The following is a 14,470-nucleotide window of genomic DNA, read 5'->3' as shown; positions in this document are numbered from 1 at the left end:
TTTTTTTTTCCAACTTGGTCAATCTGATGAATGTGAAGTGACATCTCAGAGTTGTCCTTTGACTATTTGTCATTTGGGGAATGACTCTTATTATAATTTGGACCAGTTCCTTCTCTATCTTAGAAATGAGCCCTCTGTCAGAGAAACTTGTTTATCACTAAGGCAGTGTTCACAGCACTGACTGCAACTATGAATATGCCAGTGTAGTTCCGAATTGGAAAGTATAACAGACTCTGCCATATAGAAGGCAGAATAAAAATATTTATTCAGACACCAGAAAGTCAAATCCATTATGGTAACCAAGAAGCCAATACATATTAGCACTACAGGGGACAGTGCCATTCCCAAGCCTTCGCCCGCCCTGCCAGAGCCTTCCCTCAAACAAACACTCACAAGACTAGTTGTATCTGCCTGCCTGAGGTGAGATTTAAACTCGGGTCCTCCTGACTCCTGCACTAGTGCTCTATCCACTGTACCACCTAGCTGCCCTGCTTTATATACTCTGCCCTAACTGCTCTCACCAACTTCCTCCCAGTTCTGCTCCACCCTTCCTGTTCACCTGTTCAATAAGCTCCTCTTACCACATGTGACTTAGGCTTCCATGTGATTTAAGCAGGTTGCATGGGTCTATTAATGGATGGATATAAAAACAGAGACCCTGACATACAGAGGAGGGCCTGCTAACAGGTTCTTAGATCTGCTTTTCTTAGTTTTATGTGCTAGTGTGTGTGATCGTCCTTCATAGCCGAAGAAGACCATGTCATCAGAGAAATGATGACATGACTTGCACTTGACTTTGTTTTGAGTGAAGGAGGGCTGTGCAGGTCACCAGCCTCACTTCTCCTCCGGAGGCATCTGAATCCAGTGACCAGATATTCATCAGGATGACTGAAGATGAGCCAGGATGAGGCATTTGGGGTTAAGTGACTTGCCCAAGGTCACACAGCTAGTGAGTATCAAGTGTCTGAGGTGAGATTTGAACTCAGGTCCTCCTGACTCCTGCACTGGTGCTCTATCGACTGCACCACCTAGCTGCCCCAGCTTTATATACTATTTTAGTTTTATATGGTCAGAATTGTCCATATCACCCTCTGTGATCCCTCTCTATCTTTTGTTTGGTCAATAACTCTTCCCTTATCTAAAGATCTGGCAAAGTAATGAATTCTTTGTTCTTCTAATTTGTTTATGATGTCACCCTTTATGGCTAAATCATGTACTTATTTGAAACTTATCTAGTTATGTAGTGTGGAGATGTTGACCCATACCTCTGTTCCATCAGGAGACCTTTAATTTTAGATGGTACTTAATGTTTAGCTCATTTTTAAAAATCATTTTCTTCACAACAGAAAAGCATATCATGAATAGAGTGCTGGACTTGGTTTCAGATGCCATTGCTGAGGCTAAATATTATGAACATGGGGAAGTTACTTAACCTTTCTGACTTAGACAGTTATTTAAGATTGGGGTTCTGCAAACTTTGTCCAATTGATCCTTGCCTGTTTTTGTTAGGTCTTGCAAGCTAAGAATGTTTTTACATTTGTAAAGTAAGTTTTACTGTATCCAAAGAGGTCAGATTTGACCTATGGGGCATAATTTGCTTAATCCTGGTGAAAGTTATTAATATATTTTCTCAAAACAATTTGTACTTTCTTTCTGACTCCAAATACAATAGGTTTTCGCTGTCTTCATCTGTCTCTCGTTCTTAAAGTATAAGCTGATGAGAGAATTATTTGCATCTTGTTGAATCTCCAATAGTAGAATTTCAAGTAATATGATTGTACTGTGATTGGAGAATCTTTTTTTTCTATTTAATTTTTCATTTTTAATACAGTTCATATCACATAAAACAATTCCAACTTTTGGTCAGGTGATAACTTCTTTTTAAGGCATTTACAATATGGACCACAAAAGAATTTTTTTTTTAAACATTAACCGACTGAGACACAAATAATATTTATGGTATGCTAACTTCACAAGCCCTTGACCTAATTGTCTCCACAGTATTACTAAGAATTAAAGGACCCTAACTTATTGTTGTTAGTCTAAAGTCCTATGCCTAATAGCTTAATTTTTGACTTAACTTCGGATGGTCCCCTACCAACAATCTATAATTTAATAGATCTGGTATTAAGCTTACCAACCTTTTGACTATAGGAAATTGCCACTAAGAGTAGGGACATTACAGGGAACCAATGTATCCCCAACTTCATGTCAATTCCAGGCAGGAGTGGATTGTCAGCTTGGATTCAGGCAGGCTTAAAGTCTGCCAGGTGTCAGTGGGGAAATTGAGTCAGGAGACTCCTACCTCAGCCCAGGCTGAACAGCTGCTCTCCCACCCTTCCCATGAGATCATCTTCTTTAGTTCATACCAGCATCTCACAGGCTTATTGGCATCATGGATTGGAGGCTCAGACTGCCTGTCTTGCTACCCATACCTGGAGTTAGACTCAGAAGAACAGTCACTTAATAGTCCCATAGCATCTCAAAATAGCAAGTACCAGTAACCAGGTTTCAATATGACTATAATTTCACATTGGCCAAGGAGCATCTTTTGAAGCAAGTGTTAAGTGGCTTACATGCCTTTCTATACATGTTCTAGTTCCTGCTTAAATAGCAATCATAAAATCAAATTTACCATTAAAACCTTGACTTTTCCATCAATGCCAAATTTTACCCGAGGTTACCTACCTCTAGGAAATTTAGACTAAAATTCTTTTCCCCAAACTACGGATGTCTTTGATTTATTCTCAGTAATTAATCCAGTCAATTGTTTTAATACTAATTGCTTTTATATCAGTTTGTAGCTTGTCCAATTTTTCTCCCCATCGCTCCGCTCCCCCTGTTTCCTAATACTTTGCATTCTGATGATTACTCCTTCCCTCAATGTACCCTCCCTTCTATCATACTCTACCCTTCCCTTATTCCCATCTTCTCTCTTTTCTTGTAGGGCAAATTAAATTTCTATATCCCATTCCCTGTATTTCTTATTTCCCGGTTATATGCAATAAAAATTCTCAACATTCGTTACTAATACTTTGAATTCCAACCTCTCTCCCTCCCTCCCTCCCCACTGAGAAGGCAAGCAATTCAATACAGACTAAATATGTGTCATTTTGCAAAAGACTTCCATAATAATCATGTTATGTAATAGTAACTATATTGCCCTCTATCCTACTCTATCCCCCCTTATTTTTTTTCATTTTTTATTCCCTCATTTGACTTTGCCCCTTCCCAAAAGTTTATTTCTAGTTATTCTCTTCTCCCATTTGCCCTCCCTTCTATCATTCCCCTCACCCCACTTGTTGCCTCCTCCCCTACTTTCCTGTGGTGTAAGATAGATTTTCATATCAAATTTAGTGAGCATGTTATTCCCTCCTTTAGCCATATGTGGAGAGAGTAGCTTCACTTTTCCCCTCTCCTTTTCTCCCTTTTCTCCTCCATTGAACAAGATTTTTCTTATCTCTTTTGTGAGTTATAGCCTGCTCCATTCCATTTCTCCCTTTCTCCTTTTAGTATTTTCCTCCCTCACCCCTTAATTTTTATTTTATTTTTTTTGCATGGATATCATCTCTTTTGATTCAACACAACCTGTGTGTGTGTGTGTGTGTGTGTGTGTGTATGTGTGTGTACGTGTACAATCCTTCCACCAACCCAAATACTGAGAAAAAATTCAAGAGTTATAAATATTTTCTTTCCATGTAGGAATGTAAACAGTTCAGCTTTAGAAAATTTTTTATGATTTCTCTTTCCTGTTTACCTTTTCATGCTTTTCTTGAATCTTGTGTTGGAAGGTCAAATTTTCTCTTCAGTTCTGGTCTTTTCCTCAATATGAATGCTTCATAGTCCTCTATATCATTAAATGACCATTTATTCCCTTGAAGTATTATATTCAGTTTTGCTGGATAGATGATTCTTGGTTTTAATCCCAGTTCCTTTGACTTCTGGAATATCCTATTCTAAGCCCTTCCATCCCTTAATATTGAAGCTGCCATATCCTGTGTTATCCTGATTGTATTTCCACAATACTCAAATTGTTTCTTTCTAGCTGTTTGCAGTATTTTCTTTTTAATCTGGGAACTCTGAAATTTGGTCACAATATTCCTAGGAGTTTCTCTCTTCAGGTCTCTTTGAGGAGGTGATTGGTGGATTCCTTCAATATTTATTTTGCCTTCTACTTGTAGAATATCAGGGCAATTTTCCTTGATAATTTCATGGAAGATAATGTCTAGGCTCTTTTTTTGATCGTGGTTTTCAGGTAGTCCCATAATTTTTAAATTGTCTCTCCTGGATCTATTTTCCAGGTCAGTTGTTTTTGCAGTGAGATGTTTCACATTATCTTATATTTTTTCAAACTTTTGGTTTTGTTTTTTAACTGCTTGGTTTATTTCATAGTAATTCATTTCCCTGAACTCAATTCTCTCTTTCAGAGAACTATTTTGTTCAGTGAGCTTTTGAACCTTCTCCTCCATTTGGCTAATTCTGCTTTTTAAAGCCTCCTTCTCCTCATTGGTTTTTTGGACCTCTTTTTCCAATTGAGTTAGCCTCTTTTTAAAGGTGTTATTTTCCTCAGCATTTTTTTGATTCTCCTTTAGTAAGCTGCTAACTCTCTTTTCAAGCTCTTCTATTGCCAGAGCCCGGTTTAAGTTCCTTTTGGAGGTCTTGGAAGCAGAGGCCTTGACTTCCTCTGACAGTATGCCTTGTTCTTCCTCATCCAAAAGGATGGGAGGAGACACCTGTTCACCAAGAAAGTAACCTTCTGTCGTCTTATTTTTTTCCCCTGTTTTGGGCATTTTCCCAGCCAGTTAGTTGACTTCTGAGTTTCCTCTCCAAAGATGAGCTGCTCCAAAACCTCAGGGGTTTTAGGCTGGGGGGGGCGAGGGGGCAGGGCTGCTATTCAGTGTGAGATTAAGATCAGCTGCTTAGGTGGGGGCAGGGCTGTCACACAGGGCTCAGTTCCCTCAGGGGCTTCAGCAATGGATGCGGGCTGCTGCCTGCCTTGGGAGCCCAGGTCTGCTGCTGCCTCTGCTGCTGCCACCTGAGGAGGCCTGAGTTATGGGATACCCTGCTCCCTTCTCGGCCAGCCGAAGAAACCCTTTCACTGACCTTTAGCGCCTGTGGGTTAAGGGATCAGTGCTGCCACTGGAGATTCTGTCCCTGAAGCCTGCTTGGTCCTGCTCCTCCCAGTACCCCGTGGCCGAGGCTAGTCTGGGCTCTGCTCTGCTTCCAGTGCGACAAACCTTTCCTGTCAGTCTTTCAGGTCACTCTGGGCTAGAAATCTCCTCCACTCCATTGTTCTGTGGCTTCTGCTGCTCTAGAATTTGTTGAGAGTCTTTTTTTATAGGTATTTTATGGGCTGTGGGGGAAGAGCTAGTGTATGTGCGTCTTTCTACTCTGCCATCTTGGCTCTGCCCTCCTGGAGAATCTTTCTAAGCCTCTTTGCCTTACCTCGTGTAAACAGGTCAGAACTAAGTAATTAAGTTAATTTTTAAAACATTTTTAGGTACATTGCTAGTTACACAAATGAAATCAACATTCTATTAACTTACCAAGTTTTATTGTGAAAGGGTAAGCAAGTGGCAATTTCATAGACTCATGTAAGGTCAGTTAAGCTTAAGTGTGTTTTACTTTAAATAACTACTCAGTCTATTTCATTATAGATCATTTAAGATGTGGCAGATATACTGTTGCCTATAGTGCCTTAGGTCTAATTGTTTCTCAAGACAGGGGAAACAGAAATGTTCAATATGAAAGAAAATGCATTTGGATGAAATCCTGAAAAGGAACTTTACCCCTTTCCCTTCACACTTAGAATATTCTTTTGGATTACTGTCTTGGGAGGAAGGAGGGGGGGACAAGCAATTTTAATTTATGTAATTATTCCCAAGAAATAAGGCTAAACTCATTAAGTCAGTGATGCTTTCCATCCTGTTTCTCCCAGCAAAAATTTATTGACTATAAGAGATTAACAGGGAACTTAATATCTGTTTTTGTCATTTATCACTAGTTTGATCCTAATTTTGTTCCTGAATATTGCTGGTTTTGCAGTGGTATATCCTACATTTAAATAATATTTTCATAAATTTAATTTTAATTGCTTTAATGTGTCAAATCCTGAAATAAACTCATAAGTGGAGGAATAAGGCATATTTAATTAAGATAACAGGTTCAAAAACCTGCAGCCCTGGGGTCACCCACATCTGAATAAATGGATGTTCTGGTTATTTTCTCCTACTCCCCCCCCCCCCAGGTTTTCATACTCTTAGGAGGAAAATGGGAGAAAGTCATATTATGTAATAAGGCCTGGTCATGAGATCTCCACCACCCTTGGCATTCCACCTCTCTAGCATTTTATTCTGGGGTTTTTTCCCCCCCTTTCATGATCTAACTCACCATAAATCCCATTGAGCAACACAAGGATATTAGAAACCACTTTAGCAGCTGATCTAGCTCAATCTGGCTTTGTTTACGGGTAACATCCCAGGGTGGGGACTTTAACCTAATTGAGAGTAAAGGCCCCAAGATCAGGAATGCAGAGACATTACTAGAATTCTGACATTACTAGGATTGGTCAGAGGGAGGGCCTTTCTTACTGTCAGTTAGCTTTTTTCCTTCTAAGTTAATGTTAGATTTGATATTAGCAATATTCCTGTCAAATGTTACCTATTTCCTAGTGTTAGACCAGCTTTTCTAGAATGAGCTCTTTTATTCTTGTAGAAAGCAGAATAGTAAATAAAATGTTTTATTTATTTTTTAGGGGACTGTTGCCCAAAGATTTTGTAGTTTATACCTACAGTGAGGAAGGGTCTCTGCTCTCCGACCATCCTGATATAGAGGTAATTTTTTCCTTTTGCTCTTGGCACAAGACTTTAAACAACTGTATTTTTCAATTGTTTTTGTTCAGGCATTTAGTGGTTCATTTTTTATTTTTTTACAAACCAGAAAAATATTCTTTGGTAATAAGGTTTCATTCCACTTATCAAAGGAAAAACAGAGGTCCCTGGTTGGTATTGTATACATTGAAGAAAAGTAGCTGATCCTTAAGTTTGTACGTTTGTAAGTAAATTTTCTACAATTGTAGTTGAGGTCTTTAATTTATATTTTATTTAAAGTTTGATAACTTGAGAAGCAGCTCTCCTTCCATATTAAACTACTAACATTTTACTAATAAGCATTTGTTTGCTGTTGTGTATTCTAACAGTCTCTTTGCTCACCAAAAACAGTGACTTAAAGAGGTGGGGTTCTCTCTGTTAGGGAATCTCTCCTGGGAACAGAGCTGGCCCGAACCTTAGCAGTTAATTACCATTTGTCTAATTTGGCTCTGTGTGATGTTTAGCTATAGCACAAGTAGTTTTGCTTTTTGTCTAAGCTAATCAGAGTATTTTGCTATGCAGTTAAATATCACCTTATTCCTTTTATTAAAATATGTATGAATTAAGCCTGTATCGAATAAATTTAGGATTATGGTCTTGAGGAATATTTAGTAGAACATTTACTTATTTTATTGAAAATGTATTTTATTCTGCTGGGGTTTTTTCTTCATTGAGAGACGTAATTTTCTTGATTTGCAAGTCCTACATTATAAAACAGTGGGCAAGAAAATCTAGATTTAGTTATTTTTTTGACAAACGAAACAGCAGATATTTTATTTTTTCCCCTCCTTCTAGAAATAATTGTGGTGAAGGAGGAAAAGTCTGAAGATCTGGATTCAAGGCTAAATTCTGTTACTTGAATTTGAATTCAGCAAATATTGATTACTCCTCTTATGGCTTTGAATCTTATTTTCCTTCCCTGTGAAATAAAAAGGTTGGATTACATCAGAGATGCCCAATAACAAAACTGCTTAGTACAGCCCAGTCCAAAATGTAATTGGAAAATGTTTAGCAAAATATGTAAAAATACAATGAAACCTGGGTAATATGAATCTAGTTCTATTGGAGTTTGACATACTGAATTAGATGATCACTAACTTCAAATCTTATGATCCTTTGAAAGCAGTTTGTAGGTAGGAAATGAAGTAGAAAATATATATACATTTTGTTATTTTTTTCAAGCATTGAACTTTAGGGTTCCTTTTTGAGTTTTTAAGGGATACTGAAAATAGACTTCCCATAATTTTATGCTATCCATATGGAGGGTTTTTTTGATCAAGTTTTATTTGAAAATCTATTTTAAATTGCATCAGTGGAACTTGTGTAGCTGTGAACTTACAAAATATTTTACAAAATAGTTTTATCTCTTCCTGTTAGTGCCTAGAAATACAAACTAATGTGGGTGGGGTTTTTGTTTGTTTGCCAGATGAAAGATTACTCCTCATTCTCTAGGCAGATTAAAACTGTTCTGAATTTGATATATTTCCTATCTTGTCATTATTTTTTAATTTATAATATTAAGTGGTAGAAAATTATATCTTAAATAAATTTGCCACATATAGGGAACTAGAAAAATAGAAAAATTGAGTTTTAAATCACTACAGGGTAGATAAAGATGTTAAACACTGAAATAATGCCTATACTTAGTATATAGGTAAGGGAATAGACTTCTAGGCTACTAAAGAAGCTCAGTAAGGTTCCAGATGGGTTAGGAAGGCATAGAATCCAAGCCTAGGTGGAAGGATACCATTTTAGCCTTGGCAAGGAGATGAACATTTCTTCCACTGACAGGAAAGAGGAGAGTGGGTACAGACACTGTAGTGTTTTAAGTCATAAGGAAGGGAATTGAGAAATGTATGTCTAAGTCACAGAAAAGTAAGAGATGAGATTATTATTATCAACTATTCATTGAATGGGTGTATCTCACTCAAAGTGAGAACGTGATAAGCCCTTAGCCTGAAAGGACCAGGGTTTCCCCATTACAGCCTGGGCCATCTACAGCCATCCTGATGAATATCAGGCCGCTGGACCCAGTGGCTCAGGAGGAGAAAGTGAGGTTGGTGACCTTGCACAGCCCTCCCTCACTCAAATCAGAGTCAGCTGCATGTCATGTCATCATCTTGATGTCATGGTCCTCTTCGAGAACAAAGGACAAACATAACAACAGCAACAAAGAAGCTAGACGTAGTAAAGGGCAATGAGATGGAATTGTCACTGTCTGTTGACCAGTTTTAAGGAAAGGAGTTATTACCTTTAGAAAGACAGTTCAGTTCATAAGTGTAACAAATTTGCCAACATAAGAAAATAACAGTGTCCATCTTAACAACAATACTGATGCTTTAGTTAGCGTTTTCTTGGGAGGCCCTCTTGTGTACTAGAAGACAGCTGACTACCCTTGCTCCCTGTAGTATCTGTGTTTTGGATACATTTTTAAATTGATCCTGTGATTTCATTTATATAAGGAACTCCTGAAGAAGGAAACCCTTCCTACCATACAGGTCAGCATCTGTACTGCATGATGCATTGGAGAATTTCCTGGGGCATTGAAAGATGAAGTTACATAGTCACCAGTCACTCAGTCAGAGTGGAACCTTGGTATTCCTGACCCCATGGTCTTCACTCACTAACTCCATAGCCGTTTTGAAATGTTAAACTACACATAACGCTACCTTGTTTACTTCTAGGTTGGAATGTCATCAGGGCGGAACTGTTTGTTCTTAGCATCCACTGGGCCCTTCTGCCTAAGCATTTGTGTACTTACATTATGGGAATGGAGAAACAGTATCTTAAAAATTCCATTCTTAAGCCCTTATATGTAATGTAAGTTACAAAGAGTTCTTGATAGTAGATAGAACTTAATTTCATTGGTGATTTTCAGCAATAAGATTATGATATAGATAATATTTTTTTCTCATTTAGGATCATTGTCATTATCGGGGCTATGTGGAAGGTGTCCCAAATTCATCTGTTGCACTTAGCATTTGTTTTGGGCTCAGGTAAAGCAATTTAGTAAATCTGCTTTTTATTTAAACATTTTTAAAATCTCACCTCCAATTTTCTTCTTTTTGCTGTCATTTTATCTATAAAACTTTGGAAAATTCCAGATATAACTGTTAGGGGTTTTGACTGTGTGATTTGAATGTGAATTGCTCTTCTCCAGGAGTTTTGTATATTACTGTGAGATGTAATGTGGTATGTAGTGGAAAGGTCTCTAGTCTTCGAGTCAGAAGGTTGAGATTCTTATCTTAGCTCTGCCACTAAGGCATTTCTCTCAGCTTCCATTTCCTTATTTGTAAAGTGAAGTGGTTAGTTTCAACTGTCTGCAAAGCCCTGTTTATATTTAGTGTTCTGTGATTAATACAAGCTTTTTTAGTTTTTGAGAATGTGAACTTCTTCTATTTAAGTGAATTTTACAATTCACTAATTTTGAAAGTGATTAAATTTTTAGGGGATTGCTACATTTGGAGAGTACCAGCTATGGGATTGAACCTCTAAAATCTAGTTCTCATTTTGAGCACCTCATTTATCGACTGGACAATGTTCAGCAAGAACCTCTGGCTTGTGGAGTAACTACTAAAGACTTGAAGAAAGCAACCACAGAAAATGAAGAGAAAAAAGAATTACAGAAACAGTCTCTTAGCATGACTCAGCTGCTGAGGGTAAGGAAACTCCTTTGTGCCCTCTACTGTTCAGTTTTTAAAAAGGTATTCTTAATATGGGTCCATGGATTGATTTCAAGGTGATCTGTAAACTTGTATGCAAAAAAAGGTATATCTTTCATTTCACTAACTTCCAACTAACATATGGCCTTACCTTTAGTTATGAATTTTTAAAAGCCACATGATTCTGAAAAGGGGGTCCATAGGTTTCACCAGCCTGCTCAAGGCATAAACAAGATTATGGACCTCTAGTTTAGAATTTTCATACACTGTTTTAGAAATAGATCAAATGCTGGCAGTATCAGTCTACAAGCTTAAAGAAAGCTTGATAAGCATTACTATGACCTCCACAGTTGCTATGTAAATTTATATTATTTAATAAATATGGCTGCTTTTATCCCTCTTACAATAACAGTGAGCGTTTACATACTGTTCACTATGTGCCAGGCATTCTGCTAAGCACTTTGTAATTACTATCTTATTTAATGTGCGCAGCAAACCTGAGTTTCCATTTTATGGATGGGGAAGCTGAGGCAGACAGGTTAAATGACTTGCCTAGGGTCACCCAGCTTGTGTTTGAAGTTGGATTATAGCTCAGGTCTTTTTTTTTTTATTATGTTATTTGTTTTCAGTGTTCTACCATCACTTCCATATAACTTAGACTTTTTCCCCTTCTCCCTTCCCCCTCCCTCCTCAAGTTGACATACAATTTTATATAGGTTCAACATATACATTGCTATTAAATACATTTTCACCTTAGTCATGTTGCATAGAAGAATAAAATGAATGGGAGAAATCATAAAACAAACCAAAACGTAATGCAAAAGAAAATGATCTGCTACATTCTGTGATCAGATTCCATATTTCTTTCTCTGGTTGTGGAAGGCATTTTGCCTTAAGAGACCAATGGGAATTTTTGAAGTCCTTGCATTGCAACGAAGTTCTAAGTCTACCAGAAAAATTCCTCACACACTGTGGTTGTTGCTGTGTATAAAGTTCTCGTGGATCTGCTCCTTTCACTCAGCATCAGATCATATAAGTCATATAAGACCTCTCTGAAGTCTTCCTGTTTATCAGTTCTTGTAGTACAGTAGTATTCCATTACATTCATATTCCACAATTTATTCAGCCATTCCCCAATTGATGGGCATCCCCTTGAATTCCAGTTTTTGGCCAATACAAAGAGTGCTGCTATAGATATTTTTGTACATGTGGGACCCTCATTTTTATGATCTCTTGGGGATACAGTCCTAGAAGTGGTATTGCTGGGTCAAAGGGTATACACATTTTTGTAGCCCTTTGTGCATATGAACTCAGGTCTTATCGACTCTAGGCCTAATGTGCTATCCATTGTGCCACCTAGCTCCCCCCCTTTATCATTTTTACCATCAGAGTTTTATAGAATCAGAAGTACTATATAAATATTGTGGCCTCTGAGGATTTGGAATACTATGTTATTATATTTTATTTCTTGTCAGACTGCAGAGAGATGTTCTAGTATCTGCCTTACAGGCACAGAATAGAATGGTAATCTGAGCTGTGACACACAGGATTAATTTGTCTGGATAGACAATAGGTTTCCCTTGGAAACAAGTTTGACTTTAGGAAGTTCTTGGGATTGTGGTTTTAGTTTGTAACAAAAAGCTAGGAAACCAGGCTGAAACGGTCATGATAGGTCTGATGCTAAGGCTTAGATTTGTTCAGTTCCATTCTACAAGCATTAATTCAGTATAAGCGAATTATATACAAAAATAATTAGAAAGCCAATTTTAAAATGTTTAGGTAGATTTTATATATAGATTCAGGATCCTTCTCTTGGAGCCAAGATGGCAGAGTAAAGGTAGGTACCTCCCAAACTCCCCTCCAAACAACATTAAAATAATACCTCCAATTGAATTGTGGAGCAGCAGAACCAAAAAAAGGTCTTAGTGAAATGATTTTCTAGCCCAGGACAATTTAGGAAATCAATGTGAAAAGTCTATCTCACTGGGTGGTAGCCAGGCCTGGAGCCAAGCTTGTACTGCATAGCCCCAGGCCACAGTAGGCTTTGGGGTGTGGTTGCAGCTGCATCAGCGGGAGTCCTCAGCCCACAGATGGTAAGGGGGTCAAACCACTGGTGAGAAGATTACTGGAGACTGTTTGCTGGCACTGGCTGCAGGACCCTGTTTTCATTGCCCATACACAGTTCTAGGTCACAGTCCCAGGGTGAAGAGGAGCACTAGCTCACTAGTACTTTCTGCTGCAGGGATGGAGAGGCCCTGGTCCCAGTCCAGGGTGTTGAAGATTTCATATGGTTGCTCATAGACCAGAGCAGTGACCATACCTCCCCAGATCACATTCCCTTGGAAGAAGCAAGGAAGGCCTGAAGCTTGGGACAGTGCCACCTCCACCCTGGGAGCAGCACCCAGCTTTAACATAACATAACATAAAAACAGGCTGGGAAAATGAGCAAACAACAACAAAAAGAACCTGATCATGGAAAGTTGTTACTGACATGGAAGATCAAGACACAAATTCAGAAGGCAGTAAAGTCAAAACAACTACATGCAGAGCTGCAAAGAGAAACGTGAATTGGTCACAGATTCTTCAAAAAGAATTCCTTGAAGAACTTACAAAGAATTTTAAAAAGTCAAATAGATTCAGGATTCAGAAGGATTTTGACAGAACAGAGCACTGGACTGCGTCTAAGATGAAATTTGGTAGGGATAAAGGCAAAGTCTTAAGAGCAGGTCCAAAAAAAAGCAACTTTGCAAGCGTGAGATTGGAGAGACATGGTTAGGCAGCAGTTCTCCTGAAAAAAGAGCTAAGGCTTTTTGTGGACTTCCAGCTAAGTGTGAGTCAGCAGTGTAGTATGGCATTGAAAAAAACTAATGTGCCCTTGGGCTGCATTAAGAGAGGCATAACTTCCAGGAATAGAGAGGGGATAGTCCTCCTATTCTTTGGCATTGTTGGACCTTGTCATATTCAGTTCTGGGACCTACAGTTTTAGGAAAGTCATGAACAAACTTGGAGAGTGTTTGGAGACCAGTCATGATAGTGAAGGTGTTGTAAGTCCATGTCATGAGGATCAGTTTGTTAAAATGGATTATCTGAAATAAAAAGGATACTGAGGATAAAGTTACTGAGCCATCCATGATTTAATTTGCAAAGCTAGTATTCACATATTAAGCCAGGTTACCTGACATCTCAAGAGGTCAGAGACACGGAGTGATTTACAGAGATGGTTTGTATAACAAAAAAGAGAAATTGGAAAAATCATAGAAACTTGTTTTGAACATAATTCAGTTGAACAAGACAGGTCACCTCACTAGTAAGCTCCTAGACTTTCTTAATCCTGTGCCAAATGCCTTTTTTTTCAGGTGGTACCTTTTGTAACCAGAAAGCACTGGGAAAGAGGAACTTGTGGTTAGTGGTTAGCAGTCACCCCCATCTCCTTAGTAGAGTCCATGACTCATTTTAGACTCTAGTTCAAGAAAAAAAGGGAGCTTATAACACTTGGAGTGAAAAGAGAAATTAAGCCTCTGGATAACCTTTCTCCAGCTGCCAGGAAGAGGTACTTAGCCTCTGGTCAAGCCCTGTGTCTGCCAGAAAGGGGAACCTAACTTTAAAAAAAAGTAATCTTATGATTATTTTATTATGTCTTATTCTAAATTATCTGCTGCTAAATGATGATGTCTTCTCAGTCTATCTATTCACTAAATCTATAGGTAACCTAGATTTAATACACCTGTGTTAGTCTGGCTTATTTTAGGGCCAGTTCTTCCTAAAGAAGGGAACTTAATTCAGTAATCAAACTAAAAGTAAATCAAAGTATTTGAAAAAAAGTAGCTGATTTTTTCTTTTCACGTTGAAGATCTGGTCATGTTTAGCTTGGAGAAGAGAAGACTTGGGGGATGGGGAAGCACACATCAGCTGTGTTTAGGGAGAAATTTGACTTGGTCA

The 14,470-nt window shown here is 38.2% G+C and overlaps 1 protein-coding gene across 2 annotated transcripts in view; it reads left to right on the top strand.

The window, feature by feature from the left end:
* The window catches only part of ADAM9 (ADAM metallopeptidase domain 9), a 107,582-nt gene that overhangs the window by 24,524 nt on the left and 68,588 nt on the right, over nt 1-14,470 (top strand). For both annotated transcript variants that reach the window (XM_072635117.1, XM_072635116.1), the window contains exons 4-6: nt 6,755-6,833; nt 9,789-9,865; nt 10,318-10,528. In XM_072635117.1, the coding sequence (XP_072491218.1) occupies nt 6,755-6,833; nt 9,789-9,865; nt 10,318-10,528 (367 nt within the window). The remainder of the gene's footprint in view (nt 1-6,754; nt 6,834-9,788; nt 9,866-10,317; nt 10,529-14,470) is intronic.

Source organism: Notamacropus eugenii, chromosome 1, assembly GCF_028372415.1.
Source record: "Notamacropus eugenii isolate mMacEug1 chromosome 1, mMacEug1.pri_v2, whole genome shotgun sequence".
NCBI classification, from domain to species: Eukaryota; Metazoa; Chordata; class Mammalia; order Diprotodontia; family Macropodidae; genus Notamacropus; species Notamacropus eugenii.
Note: the sequence above shows the minus strand (reverse complement) of the source record. Positions and strands in the feature narration are given on the sequence as shown.